The sequence below is a fragment of the Gekko japonicus genome, unplaced genomic scaffold (assembly GCF_001447785.1).
Source record: "Gekko japonicus isolate JY-2015 unplaced genomic scaffold, Gekko_japonicus_V1.1 scaffold2640, whole genome shotgun sequence".
NCBI classification, from domain to species: domain Eukaryota; kingdom Metazoa; phylum Chordata; class Lepidosauria; order Squamata; family Gekkonidae; genus Gekko; species Gekko japonicus.
This window is the reverse complement of record NW_015168733.1, coordinates 165,746-191,487: the sequence shown is the minus strand read 5'-3', so window position 1 is coordinate 191,487 and position 25,742 is coordinate 165,746. Positions and strand designations below refer to the sequence as shown.

The 25,742-nt window shown below is 44.8% G+C and overlaps 1 protein-coding gene across 1 annotated transcript in view; it reads left to right on the top strand.

Annotated features, from left to right (window-relative positions):
• Positions 1 to 25,742, top strand: part of LGR6 (leucine-rich repeat containing G protein-coupled receptor 6) — a 169,877-nt gene that overhangs the window by 31,255 nt on the left and 112,880 nt on the right. The window contains exon 3 of the mRNA XM_015415603.1: positions 9,290 to 9,361. Within this exon, the coding sequence (XP_015271089.1) occupies positions 9,290 to 9,361 (72 nt within the window). The remainder of the gene's footprint in view (positions 1 to 9,289; positions 9,362 to 25,742) is intronic.

The following is a 25,742-nucleotide window of genomic DNA, read 5'->3' as shown; positions in this document are numbered from 1 at the left end:
AAAGACAAGAAAAAAGCAAATTTTTTGTAGAAGATAATAAAATGTTAGGAAGCAGGAGTTATGTCGCTTTTCACTAATAAGGCCAGCAGCATTGCCCTCTGTGTGCACATAATACTCATACAATGACATTCTAAACAAAACTCACAGTCACAATTGATGAACTTGCTAAGGAAAGAACTTAATTTACACAGTAACAAACGGCCTTCATATGTCACAGCAAACAGATGTTTGTCTGACAGGCATGAACATCGTTTGTAGCCATGTTTTTGTGTGTGTTTTTTTGGCCCCCCAAAGGGGAATTTTTATTTTTTTGCATTTTCTACACACTACAATTATGGGATGGGGGAAAGGATACTAATACCCTAACACTAATACTATGGGTGATGGGTAAATATCTAATACATATATCTACTTGATAGGGGAAGAAATACTACCATTCTAATCTATTTCATCTACTGGATTTGAGGGAAGGGAGAAGTCTAATACAAGTCACGATCTGAATAGTTTAAAAAATCATACTTTTCAACCTAATATTGCACGTTATATCAAGATTTGGTTCAATTATGATAGTGCACATTTAATACCTTAACACAATTACTGCCTTTAGTGCTATTGGTCTTAGTTCTAGAGTCTTTTCTTCTTGCGTTTCTTCATTTTCTGGAGTTTGGCGGCAGCCTCTCCTTTCTCCGATCCAGATGATTCTGATAATGAGGAATTTTGGCTTGTTGAATCCTGTGAATAGGATTCTTCTTCTTCCTCCTCCTCATCTGGTTTTAAATTCTTTTCCTTCTGCTTCTTTTTTGTATTGAACATTTGATCCATAATTTTTTCTGCTTTTGGAACAGAGTCAATTTTATATTTTTTGTCCTGATAATTGAAGCTCAGCCCTTCCGGGAATAACCATCTGTATGGCATTCCCTTTTTTTGTAGAGTGAGAGTAAGCATCCTGTAGTTTCCTCCATTTTCTAACTTCGAAATTGATGTCTTTCAAAAATTTTACATCTTCATTCTTGATTTTTAAGGATTTTCCCATTGTTGACTTTCGCATCAGTTCTCTCGTAGATCGTTTCGTGAATTTTAGATAGGTTTCTCCTGGGAGTTTGTTTTTCTTTATAAAGTCCGGATAAGTCTTATAAGCCACATCCATCTCTTTTATTAAATCTTCTTGTTTGTAATCCATTAATGGGACCGAGGTGGCAGCCAAAAGTTCTTTTAAATCATCTTTCTTCTCTTCGGGGATCCCATGGAAACGTAGAACGTACATGGATCTTTCCAGCTGGAGCTGTATTAGTTGCGTTTTATCAAAGGATCTTTCCTTCTCTGCTTTATCCACTCTTTTGTTAATGCTTTCAGTCTGTTTTTCCATCTTTTTCAACGTTTTCTCAGTTGCTGAGGTTCTTTTATCCATTTGATTCAGTTGTTTTTGGACATTGTCCAGCTTAGTGTTGAGGTTAGTCATCTGATCCATTAGGGGGTGCAGTGCATTTGCTAACAGTGAAGAAAAGTCTGTAGTTACTTCCTGGTTCTGGGAGGGAGTCGTTGGTATGTTATTTCCGGTCACCAGTTTTTTCTCCGGCGCCCTCCGTTCTCTCCCAGCCATAATATCAACAAGAAATAAGTTTTCCAAAACAAGACAAAAGTTGTGCGATTTAGTCCCGCTTTGTATACTTTAGCAGTTTTTGCATTCACTTAACTTCTTATGCATTTATTTTAGCTCACAGTCTTTTTATTTCCCATTTAAAACTATTTTTAAAGTTTACTCAAAGGGGGGGGTGCTTGAGTTCCTCTCCCCCAGCACTTCAAACTTAGGCGCTTCCAATTACTACCAAGGTTCAGTTTGCTTTTTTCACCTGAGCTTTGCTTAACTCACAGTTTGGAACCTTGGAGATCTTTTGGAAGCATTATTAGAAGTTTGATCGTGGTAGCTTGCTCTGACAGTCGTCTCTGGGTGCCATACTGGCTCCGCAGCAATGGTACCTTTCGGGGAAGAAGGTGAGCCTCAATTCCTTGGCCGTCGCCTTGGAAGAGGCTCTCCTCAGCTCCCCAGGCTGGGGGTCTCCTACAGAGACCCTGGAGAGGTCCGGGACGAACTCGGACCCCTCCTGTCAGCCGGGTCTCGGCACGTCTCTGTCAGAGCGAGATGGCACTCGTCCGAGCGGTGAAACGCTTAAACCAGAAGTCGTTTGTAGCCATGTTGAGACACACACTTCACTCCTCTCTGCCTCCTCCCGTAACATGCAAAATGTGATTGAAGGCTTTTGAGTTCAGGAAACCTTGAATCAAGCTACAGTTCCTTACGATGTCCAGTTGCTGGTGCCTGAGCAAATTAGTACCCCCTTTTCAGAAACCAGGAGGTTAAATTAGGATTAACCTGAGATTTAGAATTCCTGGATCGAATCATATAAACCCCTTCAGTCATCAGAAGAGGCTCTGCTTGCAGTAGAGGCAGGAAGGGCGATTTCTCTCACTTCCTCTTCCCCACTGAAACTGCACATCTTTTTGTCCACCCATTTGGGAACAGCTGGCTCCATGATAGGAAGATCCTTGGCTTGAAACCTCCCAACAGTGTGTGATTGGACTGAGCCCCACAATAGCCAAATTGTTGTGGTGTCCTCAGGTCCAACAAGATTGGGGGTCCCTGATGTACAGTAATGATGCAAGGCCTAAGGCAGAGGGTGAGGTTTTCTCAGCCCTCTAATCCTTGTCTGTGAAAATACTAGGAACTGAACCCAAGGCCTTCTGTGTGCAAAGTCTACCACTGTATTATCTCTACCTCTACACAATACTGCTTTGGAAAGAAAAAAATTATCACAAAAAGAACTCAAGGATAAATGATATGTAGCTATATTGGACCCACAAGATGAAGGATCAGATAGCTAACTGATATTACAGGATGTCAGGTGACTTTTATTGCTCTGAATTCTCAATTTAAAAATTGCATGCTTTTGATGTGTTTGCTTCTGGAAGTGTACCTGATCAAACAAACAAAAAACTTGAATAGAATTTGTTACATGCCCAGACTTAGGGTTTCCTGAATGATCCTGTTGGGCTTCAGAACAAAGAAGTTCACATAAGGTTGTGTTAAGATAGACTTACCTCTGGTTCTTTAGGCTCTTTGCTTTTTTAAGGAAGCACGTGATATTTTTAAACAATTTGATCCAAAAAGGAACCATTTCACCTGCTCTGTGAACCAAATCATATTCTTATGTTTTCTGCCATGGAGACTAATATTACCATCAAAGAAACATACCTGTTAGAAGTGTCTGCCAGGAACTGTCATGCATATGTTCTCAACAGATGATGGCACCACCAAAATAAGACAGTAAAATTTTCAGACAGACACATTTGTCTTCGCTTCACCAGCAGCGTTACTTTATGCACATGTGTGAACATTACTTGATTTCTCATCACTTGATGAATGATACATGAAACAGGAACTGATGCCGTTGAAAGGTACTGTGTGAGGGAAGTGATATGTATGTCCTGTTGGATTCTGTGATGTTTGCTCTCTCATAGCTGTTTCATATCCGCCAACCATCAGCCTGGTGCTGGAAGCTGACTCTGTCCCTTTCAAAAGAATCCAAGGAAATCCTAAGGTTCTGCTTGGAGAAATATATTGTGAAATAGACCTTGGTCAGATTTCTGGCAGGATGCTTAATTGGAGTTGGAGGAAAAGTGCTCCCTTCCAAAGATTCCTTACCAAAAGGGGGAAGAGCCCCAAACACTTTATAGTATTCCGGATTGAAGGTGAAATAAGGTTCCGGGGATGCATGTCCCGAGGTTAGAAGCTCATAGAGCTTATTTAGTGAACAGTAACCTCCCCTCCCCCCAACCCCACCCCCAGAAGGTGATGACTAGATTCACAACAGGAAAATTGAATCCAAACATACAGTGCAGTCCTAAGCAGAGGTATATCCTTTAAGTCCACTGAAGTCAGTGGACTTAAAAGGGTGTAACTCTGCATAAGACTGCACTGTTAGGTTGCACCATTGAATAAAATGTTAGGTTGCACCATTGAATAAAATGGGACTTACTTCCAAGCAGACCCACCTAGGATTGCTCCCTTAGCCATTTTCCCAACACCCTTGCCTCCTAATTAGACACGCCATTACATAAACCCATGGAATTTATCTCATTAGATTAATCTACGTAGAAGTGTCTGGTGGTATAAGTAATTTCTTCCACAGTAACAATGGACAAGAATAATCCTGGAGTGTTATAATCTCTGGCAAATGGTCATTCAGTCTTAGAGTTTGGAATATTGTGACATGTACGTAGTTTTGTAGTTGTTTGTAAATCTTTCTTGCTAACATAAGTAGTTCCATGATGACCAAATGTCTGTTGCATAGTATGATAATGTCATTTTGAACTCCTTCCCTATATCCTGCCATATCCTATACCAGTCTGGTGTGGGTTTGATTCCCCACTCCTCCACATGCAACTACTGGTGTGACCTAGGGTCAGTTACAAGTTCTCTTAGAGCTGTTTTCTCATGGGCAGTTCTCAAAAGAGTTCTCTCAGCCCCACCTACCACACAGGGTGTCTTTTGTGGGGAGGGAAAGGAAAGGGAGATTGTAAGCCGCTCTGAGACTCCTTCGGGTAGTGAAGGGCAGGGTATAAATCCAATCTCCTCCTCCTCTTCCTCCTCCTCCTCCTCCTCCTCCTCCTCTTCTTCTTCTCCTGGCCAGGTCTGACATAAATGTCACCTTGTCAGGCCGGGCCATGTGTGCCATAAACGTAATGCCAGGTACTGGACAACAGCTTGTAGCTTCGAGTTGGTGTATCCTCACTGCAAGACCCCAAGGACTGGGAAGGGGTGTAGGGGAAAACCCACATGGACGGACTGGAGAGCCAGTGGTGCAGCACTGGGCAGATTTCTCCCATGCTGCTTGACTGCTGCAGACGAGGTTGTTCTGCCACGCTGAAGCCACAACCGGAGTGGCTCTGCCCACGCCTCCCTGAGCAGTCTCCTGTTCCCTCCCTTGCACTAGTTGCTAAGGGGCCACATAAGAGCCCTGGATGGGTTGATTCTGGCCCCCGGGCCTTATGTTTGACACACCTGGCCTATACGATCTCTGACCATTTCTGTGCAAAGTAACTTTAATAGAAGTTTCTGAAATACTGCACTGTTGTACATAGGCAAGTGAAAATTATGCTGAAAAGGAAGGGAGAAATTGATAATGAAAATTTCCCTTTTCCCCTTCCTTTTCAGCATAATTTTCATTTGGTCCTATATAGATTAATATTAGTATTGCAATAGTTGACCTTGCGTGCAAAGCTGGTCCTCTTCAGTTGCTGCCAGCTGCCAGCTTGTGAAGACTTTTTTGTCCAATGATTCCTCCTTCCTGCCCTTGGTGGCCCTGATGAGGACAGAAAGAATATAAATTATATAAATAAATAAATAAATAAATATCTAACCTGCCAGAAAAGATCTGCCTCTCTTGGTCTGGGTGCCCTTGTCGTCAGAGGTGAGGTGGGTGGCGACTAGAGACAGGGTATTTTCTGAGGTGGCTTGGAATACCCTCTCCCTTGAGATTGGTCTTGCACGTACTTTACTGTTTTTTAGGCACCAGGCCAAGACACATCTTTTTACTCTTTTAATTAGTGTTTTATTTTAACCAGCTTTTAAAATGGTCGGCTTCTGGCCTGAGGTCTGTTTTGTGGATAGTTTTTGTGCTGTTTATATCTAATGACTTGTTTTTCATTGCTTGTTTTTTATGGCTTGCTGTTTTATATTTATACCTTATTTTAATTTTAAGACACCTCAAGCAGGACTCTGAAGAGGTAAGAGTTGTCAGCTCCAGCTTGGGAAATACCTGGAGATTTTGGGGGTGGAGCCTGAGAAGGGTGGGGTTGGGGGGGAAGGGAGGGACTTCAGTGGGGTGTGATGCCACAGAGTCCACCTGGAGCCGTTGTCTCCAGGTGAACTGATCTCTGTCACTTGGAGATGACTCGTAATAGCAGGAGATCTCCAGCTACCACCTGGAGGTTGGCAACCCTATGGGTGGCACCGAAAAATTCAATAAGGCTGAGAAGATGTGTGAGTTGAGGAATGTCTTCCCGACTCCAATTTCTTTCCCCAATAAAATTTTTCCCATGGAGCACAGGGAGGGAGAAGTAAAAAAAAATATTCCTCTCCTGCTGCCATCCGTAGTAGACTGCTCAGGTTAAAGGCTAGATTAGTAACTTCCTGCTTGCTCTACCACTGATACTGAACCAGGTTGCTTACTAATGTATATGCAAACCTGTTTCTACTTGGATATTATTCTCTATCTTGGCTTAATTTAAGCAGTGCTCTTTGCAGGGACATCCATATGACGTCATTCGCTATTCACTCTGTTTTCGATTTCTTTGCTCTGATTTTTTCCAAACCTGGCTTGATATGATCCTTTTGGAAAGACTGTAGTCAAAGTGCCCCTGGACATCATGCGGATAGGAAGGTGTGCATTTTTTTTAGGCTTTAACCACAGAGGTACCACTTTCCTTATCTCAGGCCCCATGATGGTCATTTCTCAAAGCGATCCCGCTAGAGGACTTTTGTTTCGTAATAGCTATAGTACCTTGACCTGAACAGCCGGGCCTGATCTTGTCAGATCTCGGAAGCTAAGCAGGCTTAGCTGTGGTTAGTATTTGAATGGGAGTCCACCAAGGAATACCAGGGTTACTACGCAGAGTCAGGCAATGGCAAATCACCTCTGAACGTCTCTTGCCTTGAAAACCCTACAGGGTTTTTGATAGCAAAAAACAAAGAAGCTACATTGCTATAATGTTATCATGATCTATTGCAAAAAGTACTGGTTCCCAGCTTTCATTTTTTTTACATTTAAGTCTATAGCTCTTGTGGTTGTAGAATTGTAATGAGAAAGGTACGGGCTGCACATTTCTCCTTAAAACTCTACAAACTCCTTAAAACATTACAGTTTGGTGTAGTGGTTAAGAGTGGTGGACTCTAATCTAGAGAACTGGGTTTGATTCCCCACTCCTCCACATGCAGCTGCTGGGTGACCTTGGGTCAGTCAAAAGTTCTTTCAGAGTTGTTCTCTCAAGAGCAGTTCTTTCAGAGCTCTCTCAGCCCCACCTACCTCTCAGGGTGTCTGTTGTGGGGAGAGGAAGGGAAGGAGATTGTAAGTCACTCTGAGACTCCAGGTGAAGGGCGGGGTATAAATTCAAGTCTTCTTCAAAAAAGGGTAGAGACTTACTTTAAAAAAATGAAAACTAGGAATTAGTACATTGTTGCAATAGATTGCTGTAACACAGGGTTCCCCGACATGGCACCCATAGGTACCATGGCACCTGCTGGTACTTCCCGTGGTACCCGCTGACCGTTCCAGAAAGTGGGTGGGGCCACTGTAAGGCAATGCTTGTTATTGGGGGCCTTTATTCAAATGAAAGGGTTTTCTGTGGCTGCAATAACAGTCAGCCACTGGAGGATTAGGAGGGCAGCACCGAGACTTTCCTTAGTCATTGTGTGATTGCATGTCTCCTTCAAGCTTTCCTTCTTCCCTGGAGGTCTGAGGAGGGAGATTTTCCATTTGGCTCCACCTCTTGCAGCAGCCATATTTTGTTTGGCTCCGCATCCCGTAGCAGCCATTTTAGGGTCTCTCAAAATTCCAAAGGTGCCCACAGTGTGGGCACCCCCGCGTAACGTTATGATGCTATGCTGATATAGCTGTTGCTTTAAAAAAGATCCTAAGAAAAGCCCTCTGGTTAATGAAGGGGGAAATTGCAGACATGGCAGGGATGATGCAAGTGCGGATGCTCCTTTGCTGCTGTGAATGTCTCTGTATTCACAGCAGAAAAAGCAACACGGAGAATTGTTGCCATGTGGAAGCAGCCCAGTGAACTTGCATGGGTCTCCTAGATCCGCCTTCATCGTTTTAACCAATACACTAACCAGGCTCTTGACACTGTTATCAATTTTGTGGCTGTGTGTAAGGGTGCAATTGTGCAACGTCATTTACTTTAAAAAATCAAATCCTCCGTTGTAGGTAGGGGAAGCACCTGTGATGGGAAATAAACAAAAATGGTAACATGCAATGGGACTACTGTCCATCAAGATGCACCTCATGGCTGAAGCAGCCTCCCATTAGAAACAATGTCCCCTTCAATGCAACAGAAACCAGTCAAATTAAGAAATTACAAAAGAGCATACTCCCAAAGAACAATAAGCCAAACCTAGCTGGTAGTTGGTCCCCGGCAAGGATGGCAGGTTGTAGAGTGCTCATGTACATTGAACAAATGATGCCATGCTGTTTATGAGAACTAACTGTGTGAGCAATTGTCCTTAAATCCTAGAAAAGGAGAGCTATTAAAATTGTAAACTTGCACCTATATATATATATATATTTGTGTGCATAAAGCAGTCATGTGTTGCATAAGGAAAGGAGGATTAGTGTTTTCTAGGTGTGTTCGTAAATATTATCTTTGTTATGGTTCTAAAAGTTGTGCAGTTACTTATGAAGTTGAACATCAGAGTCCAACAGCAGCCAAGCCAATTTCTCTGGGAGGCTTTAGGGCATGAACACAAGACCCCTTTCCTGTTGTTTGTCCCAGCATTCGTTATTCAGAGGTATATTGCTTCTGAACAGGGGAATTCCATCTAGCAATTGTGGCTGTTTTTGACAAATCTATGCTCCATTAATTTTTCTAAACATTAGACCCAATTTATGTATTCTATTTGAAGTGCTTTTCAGCCTCCTTCAGCAGTTGCAGTGAACACTTGGAAAAGAGAAACGGACTTCTAAATACATGAATGTAAACTTTCCAAAATAGTATGATGGACACTGACTTACAAACACATTTCACAGTTGCACAGTTACTTTGGGTCTTACCTTAAAAGCTGTTGTTTGCCCCACTGAGATTTTGATTGCAAAGCCAAGAACAATCTCTGTGGCTAGTCTGAATAATGAAGAAACACATAGTCGGGTTCATGTTGACTCTAACAGAACAATCCTGTGCAGAGTTGGTCCAGTCTAAGCCCATGAAAATCAATGGGCTTATACTGGAGTAACTGCATAGTATTGTCTAATTTGTTTATTTAAGCATTTATACCCCCCTTCCCCCCCCCACATTTAGGAGTCATACAAAAATACCACCTAAACAGGGATATATCGATCTTTGTTCCTGAGCTGATCCCTCCTTCTGCTCACAAAACTATGTCTGATCCATAAGTATACCAAGATGCTTTGCTCCGGGTCATCATTATATTTCCTTAGAGAAGGCACTGCTGGATTTTCACATATTGGCACAAATGAACATCTTAAACTATTGCCTCTTCTATTTATTACAGGCGCTTGTCTGGAAATCAGCTCTCTATGATCCCAGGAGAAGCATTTTCCGGCCTCTACAATTTAAAGATTCTGTAAGTAAAAATTTTTTACAGTATGCTGGCATTATGCTATTATAATTACTATGTGAAAGCTGTATTTGATGCCATCATTTTTTTCCCTTATTCAAAGGCCTACAGGTGTTTTTGTCATTTGATTTACATGATTTTATCTCTCTTACTATCAGCTTATGTCAGGATTCACTTAACAGACATTCATAAATGTGGAGTGTTTTCACATATTCCTAGTATGTACTAGTACTCATGTAGCTGCCACTTTTCGAAGTCATGCTGTTGGAGAATTCCATGAAGAATGTTCATTGCAGTTAAATAAACCCCAAACCCTGAAGTATCACTGGAATTATATGGTTTCCAGTGTGGCCAGTTTCATCCAGTACTTGAATAATACTCTGCTGATTAGCTCATAATTTAGAAAATTTCTATGCCATCTCTCTAGAGAAGTTGGGGCAATTTATGACTATTTCAATTGCTCAGCATATTCCTTCCCTACAAGCTCTCCCTTAAGTCTTACCTAATTTTTACCTAGTGCTAGGTAGCTGCGAAAGTGAAACCTACCCAGATACCACTTGTAGGGGAACAGGGACGCTGGAGCAGTTGTAAGGGAGCATGGACATGCAGATCTATTTGTGAAAATGTGAAGTGGTAGTCTTCACATAGTTTCCAATTTTGGTTCCAGTTCAGTTCAGTGAATGATAATGACTCCTGACTTTCGTGCACTTACAGAAGTGGAGTGCATGGGTGGAAAACAGTGGTAAGGGAACTAAACAGGTTCGTGTTTGGATAAGTGTTGGTGTGTGATTCCCAGTTGTGTAACTGCTAGTCAGTATTACTCCAAAAGCAATACAGTGGCATTGGCCTTATAGTACCCTGTTTTCTCCCTGATATGACTCCATCTCTGCTACTTGCCTCAAACTGAGGACTCTGTAGTAAGCATTTCCAGTGCTGGTTGACTGCACTGGAGAATTCTTCCTCTGACCATCTATGGTTATCTTCAGAGCAAATATACTGCTAGATAGCAAGATGGATTTTTAAAACTTTTTTCGTTGTTTAATTATGCATTTGCATCAGATTTGTTGTTGTTGTTCAGTCGCACAGTCGAGTCCGACTCTTCGCGACCCCATGGACCACATCACGCCAGGGCCTCCGATACCCCACAGGAACTCCAGCAATAATAAAACTGGTTCTAGCTAGCATTCTGGTCCAGCATAGCATCTGTTTAGGTGCTCACTTCTTCATCTTTGCTCTTTCCAAGGAGATACTTTACAATCCCTTTTCTGCTGCAATAAACATTTTAGTCCTGAGGGCATGCTTGGAACTAACCACAACATGAAATTGCCATAGCCGGCAAAGTTTATATGAAGCAAACAGGTAGTAACCTGCTCCTGGGATTAGAGAGTGCTGCACTGTTTACTAGGCCTTCTAAAGAATCCTGCCCTAAATCCCTGGGTTTAGAGATGAGTCGCTGCTTTATCCATAGTCTGCATTAGGCACTAAATCAAAGAAACCAAGAAAACCACAGCAAACCCACCCTGTTTCAACAAGGGCAACTCTATGCTTTGGGAACTCATGGCCTTTGAAAGCCTCTTTTTATCAGTTTACATTGGAGCTCTTCCCAGTGAAAGAACTTAAAAAGTAAGAAGTATATAGGCTTTGTTGAAACTAAAACAGCACCTCCTCCAGGTAATGACAGTAGTAGCAAAAGATGCAGGGCAATTGTGCGAAGAACACTCACAATCGTCTCTTGAGGCTAAAGTCATACCGCACACAGGAGCTTTTTTGACTGCAGGGGAAGAGAGATTTACAGAGGACAACATCCAGTGCATCTCACCTTGAGATGTAAAGAGAAAGAAAGAAGAGGGATCTTAGTTCTATGAACAAAACAAACAACCATAAACCAGCCCTGAAACGTCAGACTTTTACTATAGCTTGTTACCATATTTGCAAACATATTAGGGGCTTTAGACAGTTTTTGCATTTGAAGCGAAAAATAAAAATTGTTCCCTGTTGTGGAGAACTGGAACATGTTTTCAAAAAGAGATAATGTAGAACCCTCTCCTGAAATCTGCTGCCTGAAGCAAACTTTTCACACTACTTCATGGTAAGACTGATCCTATTTGCAGAGGTGTGTTAGGCTTGCAGTTGCACTTACAAACTTCTTTTAGGCTGTGGCCATACACACTAAATAACCCACTTTCAATGCACTTTCCAGCTGGATTTTGCCAGCAGTTTAAAAGTGCATTGAAAGTGGATTATTTCGAGGCTCGCTACAATGACCCGGGGGGAGCTCTGTGAGTGAACTTGTTGGAGGGCAGATAAGTACAGCTGCAGAGTCTTCGATCCTTCCTCTGTTTCTGGGGGAACACTTGCTACAACCTTTTGCTTGTTTCACTATTTATTGGAGCTGCAGCAACAGACAGGCAGGGGAGGCGTGTGCTGAGGAGGCCATAGGGCACAGAGGCTAATCTTTCTTGGGACTTGTTAGAACGAGGCTTGAAAAGCACCAAGCAGGGGTTGCAGGAAGACTCTTGCTTTCATCAAAACCAAAATGCTTCAAGCAAGGAATGCAAATTAAACATCACTCTCAGATGCAGACTGTCTCTCCTGATCCATTCCACTTCTAACAGCACACAACGTCTAGCTCAGCTGTCCCTGGGTAGTCTTTGAATGCCTTTGAATGCCTTTCTTCCACCTGTTGCTCAGGCATTAAACTATGGCCCTGGTCACACGGGAGTTTTTGGCCCGGAAGAGGGACGGATCAGGGGCGCAGCAAACGGGTGTGATCACACCGTAATCCGTCCCCGATCCAGCCCTTCAGGCCGAAAATGCGCTGAAAAAAAGAACCAGCAAAAGAGGAGGACTTACCTGAAATGCCGCAGCAAGCCTGTCTTCTGGAGCATTCGAGGCTCCCAGCTGAACTGCGCATACACACATATGCGCAGCTGGCTGCCTCGCGCTCCCTTCCGTGGCTTTCTCCACGGCATCTGATCGTGCCGGGGAGCAACTGCATGGCGGCTCACGGGATCCATCTGATCCCGCCGCCGTGTTTTTCTTTTGGTGTGGCTTTAAAAAGCCGCACTTTGGCCGCATCAATTTCCCCCCGTGTGGCAGGGGCCTATGTAAGGCTTAATTTGAGCCAGGAGATATTGTAAGACACAGACACAGAATGTGTTTTGAATAGCCAGAGCTCAGTTTTGGAACATGTGCTTTCTTTTAGCAGAGAGATGCTAGGGCTCCAAAGTACCTAGGAGTATTGGCATCTGTAGGTAAAGAAGTAGACATGACAGCTTATTCTTGAATAAGCCTGGTAGTCTTTGAGTTGGTACAGTCTCTTTTTTGTTTTTGTGACATCGGACTCATACCGCTACTCCGCTGGAATTTATAGCCATCTTCCCTAGAAGTCCAGCTCCTTAATCTTGTGCAAGGAAAGGCTGCAGTTACTTGGCGGGCCAGGCAAAGGCACTCTTCTGTATTTAGATGCCTTGTTTCTTTTTTATTGCCTCAAATATTTCAAAACACATTTCAAGACTGAAAGCAGATTAAAGGGTTGCATCTAAATAAAGTTTGTAAATAATGGCAATAATAAATAATAATATTTAAGCATATGCAGAATACATTTTCCTTGACACTGAGATACTACAGCCCGCTGCTATCACACTTGATCTTCAGAGACAGGCCTTTGGGGTCAGAGAAACTGACATCCAGGTAGGTTTCTGGGTTCTAGGCAACTGAAAACTCAGGTTTTTTCCCCCAAAAGTATCAGAACTGATTTTTATTAGGGAGACTATTGACTAGTTGTTTATTGACAATAGTTGCTAAGTAGCATTTATTATAGCCCTGTTCACACGAGACGTTTTGGGCCAGGAGAGGAACGGATCGGGGCCGCAGCAAACGGGCGCGATCCCACAGCAACATCTGGGAATCGTGCTGCGCCTGTTCCCAATCCGCCCCTCCCGGCCAAACCCCGCAGCAAAAAAGAACCACCTACCTAGGTGGTTCTTTCCGAAAGGCCGCATCACTGCCGGCCGTGGGATTGCCGGCGCGTCTTTCCGCCGGCGCATCCCTGGCCCCCGGCCGTACTGCGCATGCTCGAGCATGTGCAGTTCGGCAGCCTCCCCCTCCCAATCGTCTCTTCCTCCCCGGCATCTGATCGTGCCGGGGAGCAACAGCGCTGTGGCTCAGTGGATTGTGGGATCCCGCCGTGGCGTCTCTTTTTTGGTGCGGCTTTTAAAAGCCGCACTTTGGCCAGTGTTTTCCCTGCCGTGTGGCATGGGCCTATGATTGCTAAATTTGCTAAGTCTGCAACCATTAGGTAATATAAGTTAAATTTACCCTTTTTTGAATAGACCTAGAAGTTTCTGAAATAAATTGAGCTAAGGTGCAAGGAGATCATTGTATTCCAGGAAAAGGTGGCTGCACAGAATGTTCATTGGCTGGCCCTTGTGCCACTCATAATATCACTTAATCCCCCCACCCACCCACTGCAATATTTCAAATGTTTAAAAAAAAAACTGGAGTAGCTCTTTCAAATAGGGTACAAAATAAGGGTTTAAATTAATGAACATCCCAGACATCTGAGGGGGGGGGGGATTAAAAGCATAAAGTATGGGAAAGTGGTGAAAAGCCATGTTAGAGTCCAGAAATGGATATGTGGGTCAGGAGAGGAGCAAGGACAGGCAGTGTCAGTGCTTCACCCATAGCATAAAAACTCACACCTACTCCTGGGAGGAGTGTGTCTGTTCTCACCCTTATGTTGTATACCCCCCAGAAGCTTAGCTAGGCATTGGTCACTGTCTGTTTAAATAGCAAGGGTATTTTGCAAGATTTCTGTAAGAGTTGCCATGCTATGTGAAAGCATCTGCCATTAGAGTATTCCTGAGATCTAAATTCAAGTGGCCCAATGACTTGAGTGTGGTTTCTTTGTACCCCACTGTCTCTTTTCATAATGATATTGAGTTGACTGTATCCATGTGGCAAAGTGCTCAAACTAGTTGATTTGTCACATTGCAATAATTCATCCACGGCCAGTGCAATCCCATGCAGAATTACACTCTTCTAAGCCAGTTGCCTTAAATCTCTGTTTAGGATCATACTCTGTGTCATATCAGCAAATCTATTTATCTCCACAATTTCGATGTGCCAGTTCAGTCATGTGAAGAAGCCTATGTCCCCTGTGCAACTTGGTTCTGTATTAGGGCTGCCAAATCCCCCCGGGGGGTGGATTTCCCCCTGCTTTGGAGGCCCGATTTCCACCGCCGCGGAATCGGGCCCCGGGGGAAATCCCACCCCGGCGTGCACGTCAGCCGGATGTGACGTGCTGATGCCGGGCACGCTGGAGGCGGGGCCACAGCCATTTGAGAGGAAAACATAGAGTTTTCGCACTGAGGACGCCGAACGGGAGCCCCCCACCGCCAGGTAAAAACAATTTGGCTACCTTATTCTGTATTGTTGTGTCCGCTGACCACCACCAGAGGCCAGCGCACACTCCTGAGCTTCAGTCCGGCACAACAATAGGGACTAGGATCCTAGTCCCTCCACTGGGGGAACCAATGGGACCGTGGCGGGAGATTCAAACCCGCCAATGGGACCCAGGGGTGTGTCCCCTGGTTGTGTATATAGTTGGCCTGCCGGCCGTTTGTCCCCTGTCCTTGTTGTGTACCAATAAAGCGTGCTATGCACTACGTCGTTGTTTGTCGTTCGTCTACGCGGCAACCCACTACACAATATGTATACATTTAAATTTCACTGTGAAGCCATTCCAATCTGAAGCATCTACAATATTTCAGTGGGAATAAGCAGAGAAGAACTGGCACAATAGCAAGAACCCACTCAACAGACAAGCAATGGCTGATAATTCTTTATGTGTAAATGGTTTACTAACAATGGAGTTGCAGCAGCATCTCTGATTGTCACCAGGACGAGCAGAGGACACGGTTCTGGCAGCATGGCTGAGTTAGAGAGGTGCAGCATCCCTGGGCATAGGATGAGAATGTTTTTATTATTAGACTGAGCACGCAAGGAGTCATGGAGATAGGATTCATGAAGTGTCAGTCAATTAGGTGGGTGAGGCTGCTTAGATGTGGAGGCTGTGTGGGAAAGCAGTCCTCTGATTAAATGAATAGCTTTCCCCAGAAGGCAGGGGAAGGCATTTGAATCGATGCTGTGTCTTTAAATCCCTCCCTGGAGTGGCGGGCAAGGAGCCCTTGATCTATATACTTCGCTCCCTTTCATCTTGCGCAGTCATTAAAACCAAAGCAACTGAATGAATGCACTGAATCATTCTCAGGGCAAAGTAGATCAGCTCCAGAGTCCTGCCCCACCTCTGTTACACACAAACAAGAACACATGTTCTAAAGTTTAGTTCACGAGCATACCTCTTACTAGATGCTGTACTTGTATGACAGACAGTAAAGACACTACCGTCTGTCAGGGAGAGATGAGCTTAGTATCTGGCAAGATGGAGGAGTTAACTCTGTGGTTTGCCAGGGAAGGAAGAAAGTGGAGTCCAGGAATGTTAATGCCAGATATTTAAAAATCCCCAGCTATTCCCTTAATCACAGGAATACTTTCCCACGCAGCCCTCACATCTGAAGCAACCTTGTCTGCCTAATCAACTCAGGCCCCTTATTTGGGGACCTGCCAAAATAGGAAGCAGAGGAGCTCCAAAATCCTGCCCAAAGAATAAGAAGCTGTTTTCATCTCTAGCAAAGAGCTACCTTTGAATCTGGAGCAAAAAGTCCACAGCGGTCTGCTTTCCCTCCTTCGTGGAAACCTTCGTGTTGCAGCAATGCTGACATTTATGGGGTGCAGCCAAGAACCTACAGGGCTTTGCTTTCATTCCTGGTTATACCAGACTCTCCAAGCTGAGTGTCCTGCCATGGAAAAAATTCTATGGGGGAACTCCTAATGTAGCCAGTGTCAACAGGTAGGCATAGATTCTGTTTCAGTTTGAGCTTCGACAAGAGTTCCTCGGCTTGAATCTCTGCCTGCAGCAGGATGGCTGAGAGTCAAAGGAAAGAGGTGTTTAAAACCTCATCAAAACAAAATATGTTGTCTAATAATAGCCTTGCTGGTCTGGTGAGAGAAGGAAAAATGTGCCTTGTTCTTCCAGGCTGCTTATACTGGAATCAACAGTGGAAGGGCTCCCCCCCTCCTCCCACTATCTCGATATCATCATCACATAGAAGAAGAAGAATAGGTTTTATACCCCACTTTTCTCTACCTTAGGTAAAGGTAAAGGTTACCATTACTCGAAAGCCAGTTGAATCCGACTCTAGAGTTGCGATGCTCATCTCCGTTTCGAAGCCGAAGAGCCAGCGCTGTCCGAAGATGTTTCCGTGGTCATGTGGCCAGCATGACTAAACGCCAAGGCACACAGAACGCTGTTACCTTCCCACCAAAGTGGTACCTATTTATCTTCTGTAACACTTGCCAACCAAGTGTCTTTTGGAAAAACATGGTGATTTGGGAATATTTATTGTGGTTTAGTTTAGAAAAAGTTCTTCAGGGACTTCAGAATTCCCATTTTGAGTTCTCCTAAACTGGCTCAAGTGGTTAAGATGCTGAACTGCAGGCTGTGGAAGGTCAGTAGTTCAGCAGTTCGAGACCCGAGTGTGCCGCATGACGGAGCGAGCTCCTGTCTCCAGCCACAGCTCCTGCCAACCTAGCAGTTCGAAAGCAAGAAATTGCAAGTAGATAAATAGGTACCACTTCGGTGGGAAGGTAACAGTGTTCCGTGCGCCTTGGTGTTTAGTCACGCCGGCCACGTGACCACGGAAATGTCTTCAGACAGTGCTGGCTCTTTGGCTTTGAAACGGAGATGAGCACCACAACCCTAGAGTCGGACTCGGCTGGCTTTCGAGCAAGGGAACTTTTACCTTTACTTTACTAAAACTCACTATGTTGCCTGTTCTAACATTGCTTGGCTCCTCTGTAAGGTTTAGCACTGTCTGTGGCAAACAGCAGGGGCCGTGTTGCCTCTGGTTGCAGAGATCCGCTATAACATCAGAGCACACCTGCAAGTGGCATCAAATGAGTGTGTCTCAGTTGCGAGCTCTCTTAGTGTTGCCAACAACTAGTCTGTGACAGGTGTTTTGTGTACCAACTGTAGCCCTCTATGGTCCTTTTTGGCACAGATCCAGGACTTTTATCTGACAAAGGGAGCTTTGACTCTGGAAAGCTTATAACCTCAAAATCTTGTTGGTCTCTCAGGATTCTTCACTATGGAATTATGGCTGTCAAACCGGTTATCTAGCAAAGAGTTTTATTTCCTTTGACATGCTTTTGATTCTACCATTTTTCATCAAGGCCAGGGTCTTCTACAGCAGCTAGGCAGAGCCCAGGACAATGAACCTAAAGCTGCAGTAGGGTGAAGGGGTACTCTAAAGGTTGCAGCCAGGGAGTCAGAAGTCAAGAGGAGATCGGATTGAGAGCTGGGAGAAACTCAGAAATCAGATGCCAGGTGTTCAGGAGCAGAGACTTTGCCGAACCACATACCAGGAGTCAGTCATGAGGAAGCAAGGTCTAGTAGGCAGGAGAGCAGCAGAGACCAACAGAACAGCAGTGAGGAATGTGATTAGACAAGGACTCCCTAGGTTCCCTGGGGCTTTATAGCTCATTCCCAATCAGGAAACCAATGGCTGAATTTGTGGGTGGGGTCTCTTGGAGATTCAGATAGCCCCTGAAGCATATGAAGCAGCTGAGCTCCCATTCCCAGGATTGCTAATTAAAGCCCGCACAGCTGGAGAGAGAGAGAGAGAGAGAGAATGTGTGAGTGAGTGCATGCGTGAGTGCATGCGTGAGCAGAGATGTGAGAGTGCTGTTGGTGCAATGGTGTTTTACCATAGAATTTTACCATGGAGTTTCTGGTGATTCCTAAAGAGGTGTGATATCCCTTCAACCTGGAAGTGACAACGCCATCATGTCAACAGCTGTTTTTCACTTTATTTATTTATTTTTTTGCTGCCAGCCTCTGGAGCCGTGGTGGCTAACAAAAGCTGGGGGTCTGCAAATGGCAGGCCTAATCTTATGACCAGTACCCATTTGTGCTGGTTCATGTGGGGACGAATGACACAGCCACAAATACCATCATGAAAATTAAAGAGGACTGTGAAGCTCTTCGAAGGCAGTTGAAGGCATTGGGAGCATAGGTGGTATTCTGTTCTATCCTTCCAGTCACAGGAAGAGGAGTGCGAAGAGAACAGACCATACTCGAGGTGAATCGTTGGCTGAGATGGTGGTGCCGGCAGAAGCGCTTTGGGTTCTGGGACCACGGGATAAGTTTTCTTAGAGAAGGCCTTCTAGCACATGATGGGCTTCACCTCTCAAGGTCAGGGAAGAAAACGTTTGGAAAGAACCTGGAGAACTTAATCAGGATAACTTTAAACTGAAGCTGCAAGGGAAAGGGGGTAATCAACATGGGGACTTCAATGAAGAAGAGAAAACAGTGGGGGCCCACCTGGGTAGGACAGGTCAAACAAAGGTACAAGGCTACAAGTGCCTATATACCAATGTCCGTAGTATGGGTAATAAGAAGGAAGAGCTTGAGATTCTCTTGCAAACAGAGGGCTATGATATAATAGGAATCACTGAGACTTGGTGGGATTATTCTCATGACTGGGATGTGGCAATGGATGGGTATGAGTTGTTCAAAAAAACCCAGGAAGGGTAGAAGAGGAGGTGGAGTGGGGCTGTATGTGAAGAGAGAGCCAGAATGTCAGGAAGTTCTGGAGAATGTGGTTGACAGCCCCATGGAAAGTATATGGGTGGGAATAAGGGGAGGTAGGACAAAGGGTATTGTTGGAGTCTGCTACAGACCGCCTGACCAGGGACAGGAAATGGATGCTGCCCTCCTTGAACAGATTGGTAGAGTATCCAGACATCAGAACCTTATAATTATGGGAGACCTCACCTTCCCCAATGTGTGCTGGGAGACAGACTCAGCAAAGCAACAAGAATCATGTAACTTCCTGACCTGTCTGCCCAACAACTTCCTTTTTCAAATGGTGGAGGAAGCTACAAGGGGCTCGGCCATACTAGACATAATATTAACCAACAGGGAAGAATTGGTAGGCAAGGTGGGGACCTTAGGGGGAAGTGACCATGTCCTCCTTGAATTCCAGTTGCTGTGGAGGGGTCGAGGACATTTGTAGCCACACTTGTAGGTTAGATTTTCGTAGGGCTGACTTCAATGAACTCAGAGGCTTGATGGGACTAATTCCATGGGGGGAGTGTCCTGGAAGGGAAAGGAGTGAGTGAAGGGTGGGCTCTTCTCAAACATGAGCTTTTGCAAGCTCAAGCCCTCACTATTCCAGCAAGACAGAAACATGGTAAGGGCTCCAAGAAACTGATGTGGATGAACCGAGAGCTTCAGAATAAGCTAAGGGAGAAAAAGGAAATATTCAGGAAATGGAGGGAAGGTCAGACCTCTAAAGAGGAGTATATGAGAGTTACTAGGTACTGCAGATGAGCCATCAGAGAAACCAAAGCTCGGTATGAGTTGGGTCTGGCCGGGGGGGGGGGCTCGCTACAATAAGAAAAACTTCTACAGATATGTGAGAAGCAAACACAAGGTAAATGAGGCAATTGGACCGGTTTTGGGAGTAAAAGGAGAAACTCTGGTGGAGGACAGAGAAAAAGCAGACAGGCTTAATGATGCTCGAGCCCATCTAGAGATGGTATAAGACATAACATAACACCTGACTGTCCATTTGACATTGACAGGGAGGTTGTGGAGAGGCACCTGGCTGCACTAGATGAATACAAATCCCCTGGGCCAGATAGTGTGCACCCAAGAGTGCCCAAAGAACTTTCTAAGGAACTTGCAGAGCCTCTGTCCATCATCTTCAAGGCCTCCTGGAGGACTGGGGATGTGCCACAAGATTGAAGGAGAGCGAATGTTATCCCGATCTTTAAGAAAGGGAAGAAGGATGACCTTCTGATGGGCAAACTGGAAGACTGTGGACTGGACTATAGGACAGTTCGGTGGATAGGGAACTGGTTAGAGGACCACACCCAAAGAGTGTGTTTCATCAGATTGAAGGGAGGTGTCCAGCAGGGTGCCGCAGGGCTCAGTTTTGGGCCTGGTACTTTTCATTATTTTTATCAATGATCTGGATGAAGGGGTAGAAGTGCTACTCATTAAATTTGCTGATGATACCAAATTGGGAGGAGTAGCAAACACCCAAGAAGATAAGAGTTAAAATTCAACAAGACCTGAATACTCCAGAGAAGTGGGCAGTTGCAAACAGGATGCAGTTCAACAAAGATAAATGCACAGTATTACATCTGGGCCACAAAAATGTCAAGCATTTCTGGTGAGTAGTGTATGCGAAAGAGACCTTGGGTAAGAGTGGACTGTAAACTAAATATGAGCAGTCAGTGTGATGCGGTGGTAAAAAAAGGCAAATTCAGTCTTGGGTTGTATTAAAAGGGCCATAGCATCAAAATTGCAGGAGGTCACAGCCCCTCTATATATTGCCTTGGTCAGGACACACCTTGAGTATTGTGTGCAGTTCTGGAGGCCTCACTTCAAAAAGGATGTGGACAAAATCGAGAGGGTACAGAAGAGAGTGATGAGGATGATCAGAGGTCTGGAGACTGAGCCCTACGAGGAAAGGCTAAGGGCCCTGGGAATGTTTAGTTTGGAGAAGAGGAGATTGAGAGGGGACATGATTGCTCTCTTTAAATATTTGAAAGGCTGTCATTTGGAGGAGGGCAAGGAGCTGTTCCAGTTGGCAGCAGAGGATAGGACCCGAAGCAATGGGTTTAAATTACATGCAGAAAGGTATCGGCTGGATATTAGGGAAAAGTTTTTCACTGTCAGAGTGGTTCAAATGTGGAATCAGCTGCCTAGAGAGGTGGTAAGCTCCCCTTCACTGACAGCTTTCAAGAAGAGGCTGGATGAATATTTGTCAGAGATGCTTTAGGCTGGTCCTGCATTGGGCAGGGGGTTGGACTAGATGGTCTGTATGGCCCCTTCCAACTCTATGATTCTATGATTATGCACTGTCCAGCACACCGTTAAAATCTTTTTCCCAAGCCCTGCTGTATGGGAGGGACTTGGCTTGACAGCAGCACATGTGAAAGGGATCTAGGTGTTCTGGTTGATCACAAGCTAAACATGAGCCTGCAGTGCGATATGGCTGTGAAGAAAGCTAATGCAGTCTTAGGATGCATTAACAGAAGCATTGTGTCCAGATCACGGGAGGTGGTAGTTCCGCTCTATTCTGCTATGGCCAGACCTCACCTGGAGTACTGTGTCCAGTTTTGGGCACCACATTTTAGGAAGGATGTTGACAAGCTCGAGCGTGTCCAGAAGAGGGCAACCAGGATGGTGAGAGGGTTGGAATCCAAGTCTTATGAGGAAAGGCTGAGAGAGTTGGGTATGTTTAGCCTGGGAAAGAGAAGGCTTAGAGGGGACATGATTGCAGTCTTCAAGTATTTGAAGGGCTGTCAAGTAGAAGATGGAGCAGATCTATTCTCTCTTGCTCCGGATTGCAAGACTAGATCTAATGGGTGGAAATGACAAGGGAGCCGATACCGGCTAAATATTGAGCAGTGGAACAGTCTGCCTCAGGAGGTGGTGGATGCTCCTTCGCTGGACGTTTTCAAGCGGAGGCTGGACGACCATCTTTCGGGTATGTTGTAGGTAGGTAGGGCTATCTTTCAGCTATGCTCCTGCAGAATGCAGGGGGTTGGACTACATGACCTGCAAGGTCCCTTCCAACTCGACTATTCTATGATTCTACCTCTTGTTTGGTGCAGTGACTCTAATCTGGGAGAACCAGGTTGGATTCCCACTCCTCCACACAAAGCTGCTGGATAACCTTGGACAAGCCATAGTTCTGTCCAGGGGTCATTTTGTGGAAAAAGAGGTACAGGAGCTCATTAGCATAACTCATTAGCATAACTTATTTACATATACCACACCCCCTGACATCATCGGAAGTGTGTCCGAAGGCAACACCCACTGCTCAGGCTCCACTGGACTGTTTTGGATTGCTAGCTATTGGGGGGGGGGTGGAAACGTGCAGATCTGTCCTCACAGAGGAGAGAGAGCTTGTACCTGAATAAAACTTGGTCTTAAAGGTGCCACTGGACTGTTTTGGGCCGGGGGGGGGGGCTCTGCAACTTACCTGGCTGCTTCTTGCTCTGACTGAGGGCTGCTGGGAGCAGGGGGTGGGGCTTGTTGCATGTGCCCACCCCCTGGGCTCTTTACTGCTGGAGCTCCGCTCCTGCGCGCTCCTGCAGGAAATGACCTCTGGTTCTGTCAGAGCTGTTCTTGAAAGGGCAGTTCTGGAAAGAGCTCTCTCAGCCCCACCTACCTTACAGGGTGTCTGTTGTGGGGAGGGGGAGGGAAAAGAGTTTGTAAGCTGTTCTGAGACTCCGAGTGAAGGGCAGGGTATAAATCCAGTCCGAAGCAGTGGGCGCCGAAGGAGGGAACATCGAGCAGCCTGCCTGTTAAAAATCGTCAGTCTCCCGGAGCCCAGCGTCCACGCCTGTAGCCGCCAGCAGAAAGAAGAAGGAAGACCGTCGCTGGGTGCTGTTAGGTAATCCCCCCCCTGCAAAAATTGTGGCCCCAGTTAGGGAAACAACTACTGAAGTAGTTCAATGTAAACCGCCCTGAGACCCATTGGGGGTCATGGTATAGAAATCAAATGTAAATAAATAAATAAATAAATTCTTCTTCCTGAAAAGACAAGGTGGGTGGGAACTAAAGACGGTGCTTTTTAAGTGGTGGTACCTTGCCTTTGTTTCCCTCCTTGTATCTTGCCTGGTGCCTGTCCTACTTTCTTTTAGGTGTCAAGTCAAAACATTTCTTTTTACCTGGACTTTTAACTAAGTAAAAGAAAAGTCTAGTGGCACCTTAAAGAACAGCAACATTTATTTCAACCTGAGCTTTTATGAATTACTGTTCCTTCGATCAGATATGTTTGGAAATCAAACTGAGAATCCTTCTTTAGCTACATTTGTGGTTTTATTTTTATTTAACTGAATTTTAACTAAGGAGTGCCATTGTTTTAAAAGCTGTTTTATAGTCTACTTCTAGCATGTTTAGTCTGTTTTATGCCTGGACTTGTTTTAATGGTTTATTCGTAATGTCTGTTATTGATTATGTTGTTTTTATGATGTGAGCTCCTTTGAACAGGTACCTGGAAAGGTGGAATATACATTTTTCAAACAAATAAATAAAATATATAATAGGGGACACATAAGACTCGTAGAGGTGGGGAATTTCTTCCCCACTCTGGTCCCTATTTCCTTTGTTCCGTTTTCCTTTGTTCCTGGCTCTGCCTCCCCCACATATACCAACCTCTCCCTCTCCCCTTTATGCCTGCCCACTCCTTCTCTCACTCTGCTGACCATCTTTTGGTTTGACACTAAAGTTTATGACCTCCAAAATCTCATTTTGGCAGTCTTTTAGATTGTCTAGGCAACACCAGTCCAAATGTCTGCTGAGATCTCATGCTGTAGTCAAGTGAGATCATAGTACTTTATCTTTTTAAAATTTATTTATGTGGATGTTTGTGTGTGTGTGTGTGTATAGTTGACTTTTGGGTGGTCAAAACCTGGAGAGGGGGGGGCATAGCTGATGCTGTGTGGTCACTTCCAGGTGAACACCCAGAAGTGACACTATACCCCCTGCACCACTCTAGGTAGGAACCATAGAGAAACTTTCTAGAGCATAATGGATGGTCACCTGGAAACTGCATCACAATGTCATTTGTCCCATTTTTTTCCCTCCTGCTGCCTGGCTGTGCAAGCATGGGCAATAGAGGTGCAGGAGCTGGCCCATCATGGGTGGGCAGTAGCAGCCCTAGGTCTAACTCAGGAAGACTGAAGTGTCAGCATGTTCTAAACCAAATTACACTTCCCCTTAAGGAACAAGTGAGCAACTTGGGGAGTGCTGTTAGATCAGAATCTTCAGAAGGAGTCACAGATCTCTTCCAGCTTCAGCAGATTCATCAGCTGTGGCCCTTCCTGGAGAGGCGTGGCTCGGCCACAGACATTCATTCCCTGATCACAGGGTTACCAGCTCTGGTTTAGGAAATCCCTGGAGATTTGGTGACAGTCAGGACCTGGAGAGAACAGAGTTTGTGGAGGGGAAGGACCATACTGGGATGTGATGCCACAAAGTCCATGCTCCAAAGCCATTTCTTCCAGGGAACTGATGCCTGTAATTGGGAGCTGTAGGGCTAAGGTTGCCAACCTCCAGGTGGGGCCTGGAGCTCTCCCAAAATTCCAACTGATCTCCAGAATGCAGAATGCATCCTCACTGAGCTCCTTCCCCTCCCCAGATTCCACCCTCTCCAGGCACTGCACCCAAATCTTGCAGAACTTTTGTTGGCAATCTCGGCCCCTTACCAGAGGTTGGTAAATGAACCTGATCAGATCAGGTTACATTATTATGATGTGGTTCACATGAGACAGCCTGGGAAGATGGTGTTGACTGGCTCTCGTTACAGAGATCTTATGTTGCTGATCTTAAAACATATTTATTTTCTTCCTATTTGGGCATGATTCAGAGTTCTGTTACTCTTAAATCTTTAAATGATCTGGGACCATGAAATATATAGGACTATCTTGTGGTGTATTCAACTCAATGGAAAACTGTGTTTGTACTCACTAATTGAAGCACCATGTATAGCTTCGTCCTGGGCTAGGATCCTAATCTTGCAATCCCTATTGGTAGCCCAGGAAGAGCCGACCAATCACCTACCATCAAGTCCCCTGAGAGGGAACGTCTGTGATTGGACATTATTGTTATAATCCTATTGGTTGTTATGTACATTAAGGCGTGGCTACATTAGCCCAGGAGAGTTTAAAAGAAGCCCAACTGCAATGCAAAGCTGTTCTGGTTGTTCTGAGTGTTCTGTCCTAGTTGTGTTACGTGTTGCTCATTAAAACTGAATCACTTGCTGAAATCACTCTCTGACTCTTTGTTAAGTAGTCGACTTAACAATCTACTTCCATATGTTTCTGCCCATCCTTTGAGATTCGTTTGTAGGCCCTGTTCTACCTCCCTCCCTTTTCAGAGGGGAGGCAGGTAGCAGCTAGGAATAGAGCCTTTTCAGTTATAGAGTCCCAGTTCTGGAATACTGTCCCACTGGGTAAGTTCCTAGTGCTGGATTTACTGTCTTTCTAGTAAAGGCGTGTTTTTATTCCCCCAGGCTTTTAAGTGAGATTTGTTTGATTTGGTTTTCCCTCCCTCTCTGCATTATGTTGGGCTATTTATTTATTTGTACCTATTTATTTAGAAAACGTGTGCCCCGCTTTCTGCTCTCATCAGGTTAAAAACATACAGAATAAAAACAGTTTAAAACATTAAAAGCAAAACAAAAATGCATTGTTCAAACAAAACCAAGTTGAAATAGACATATTACACAATAAAAACACA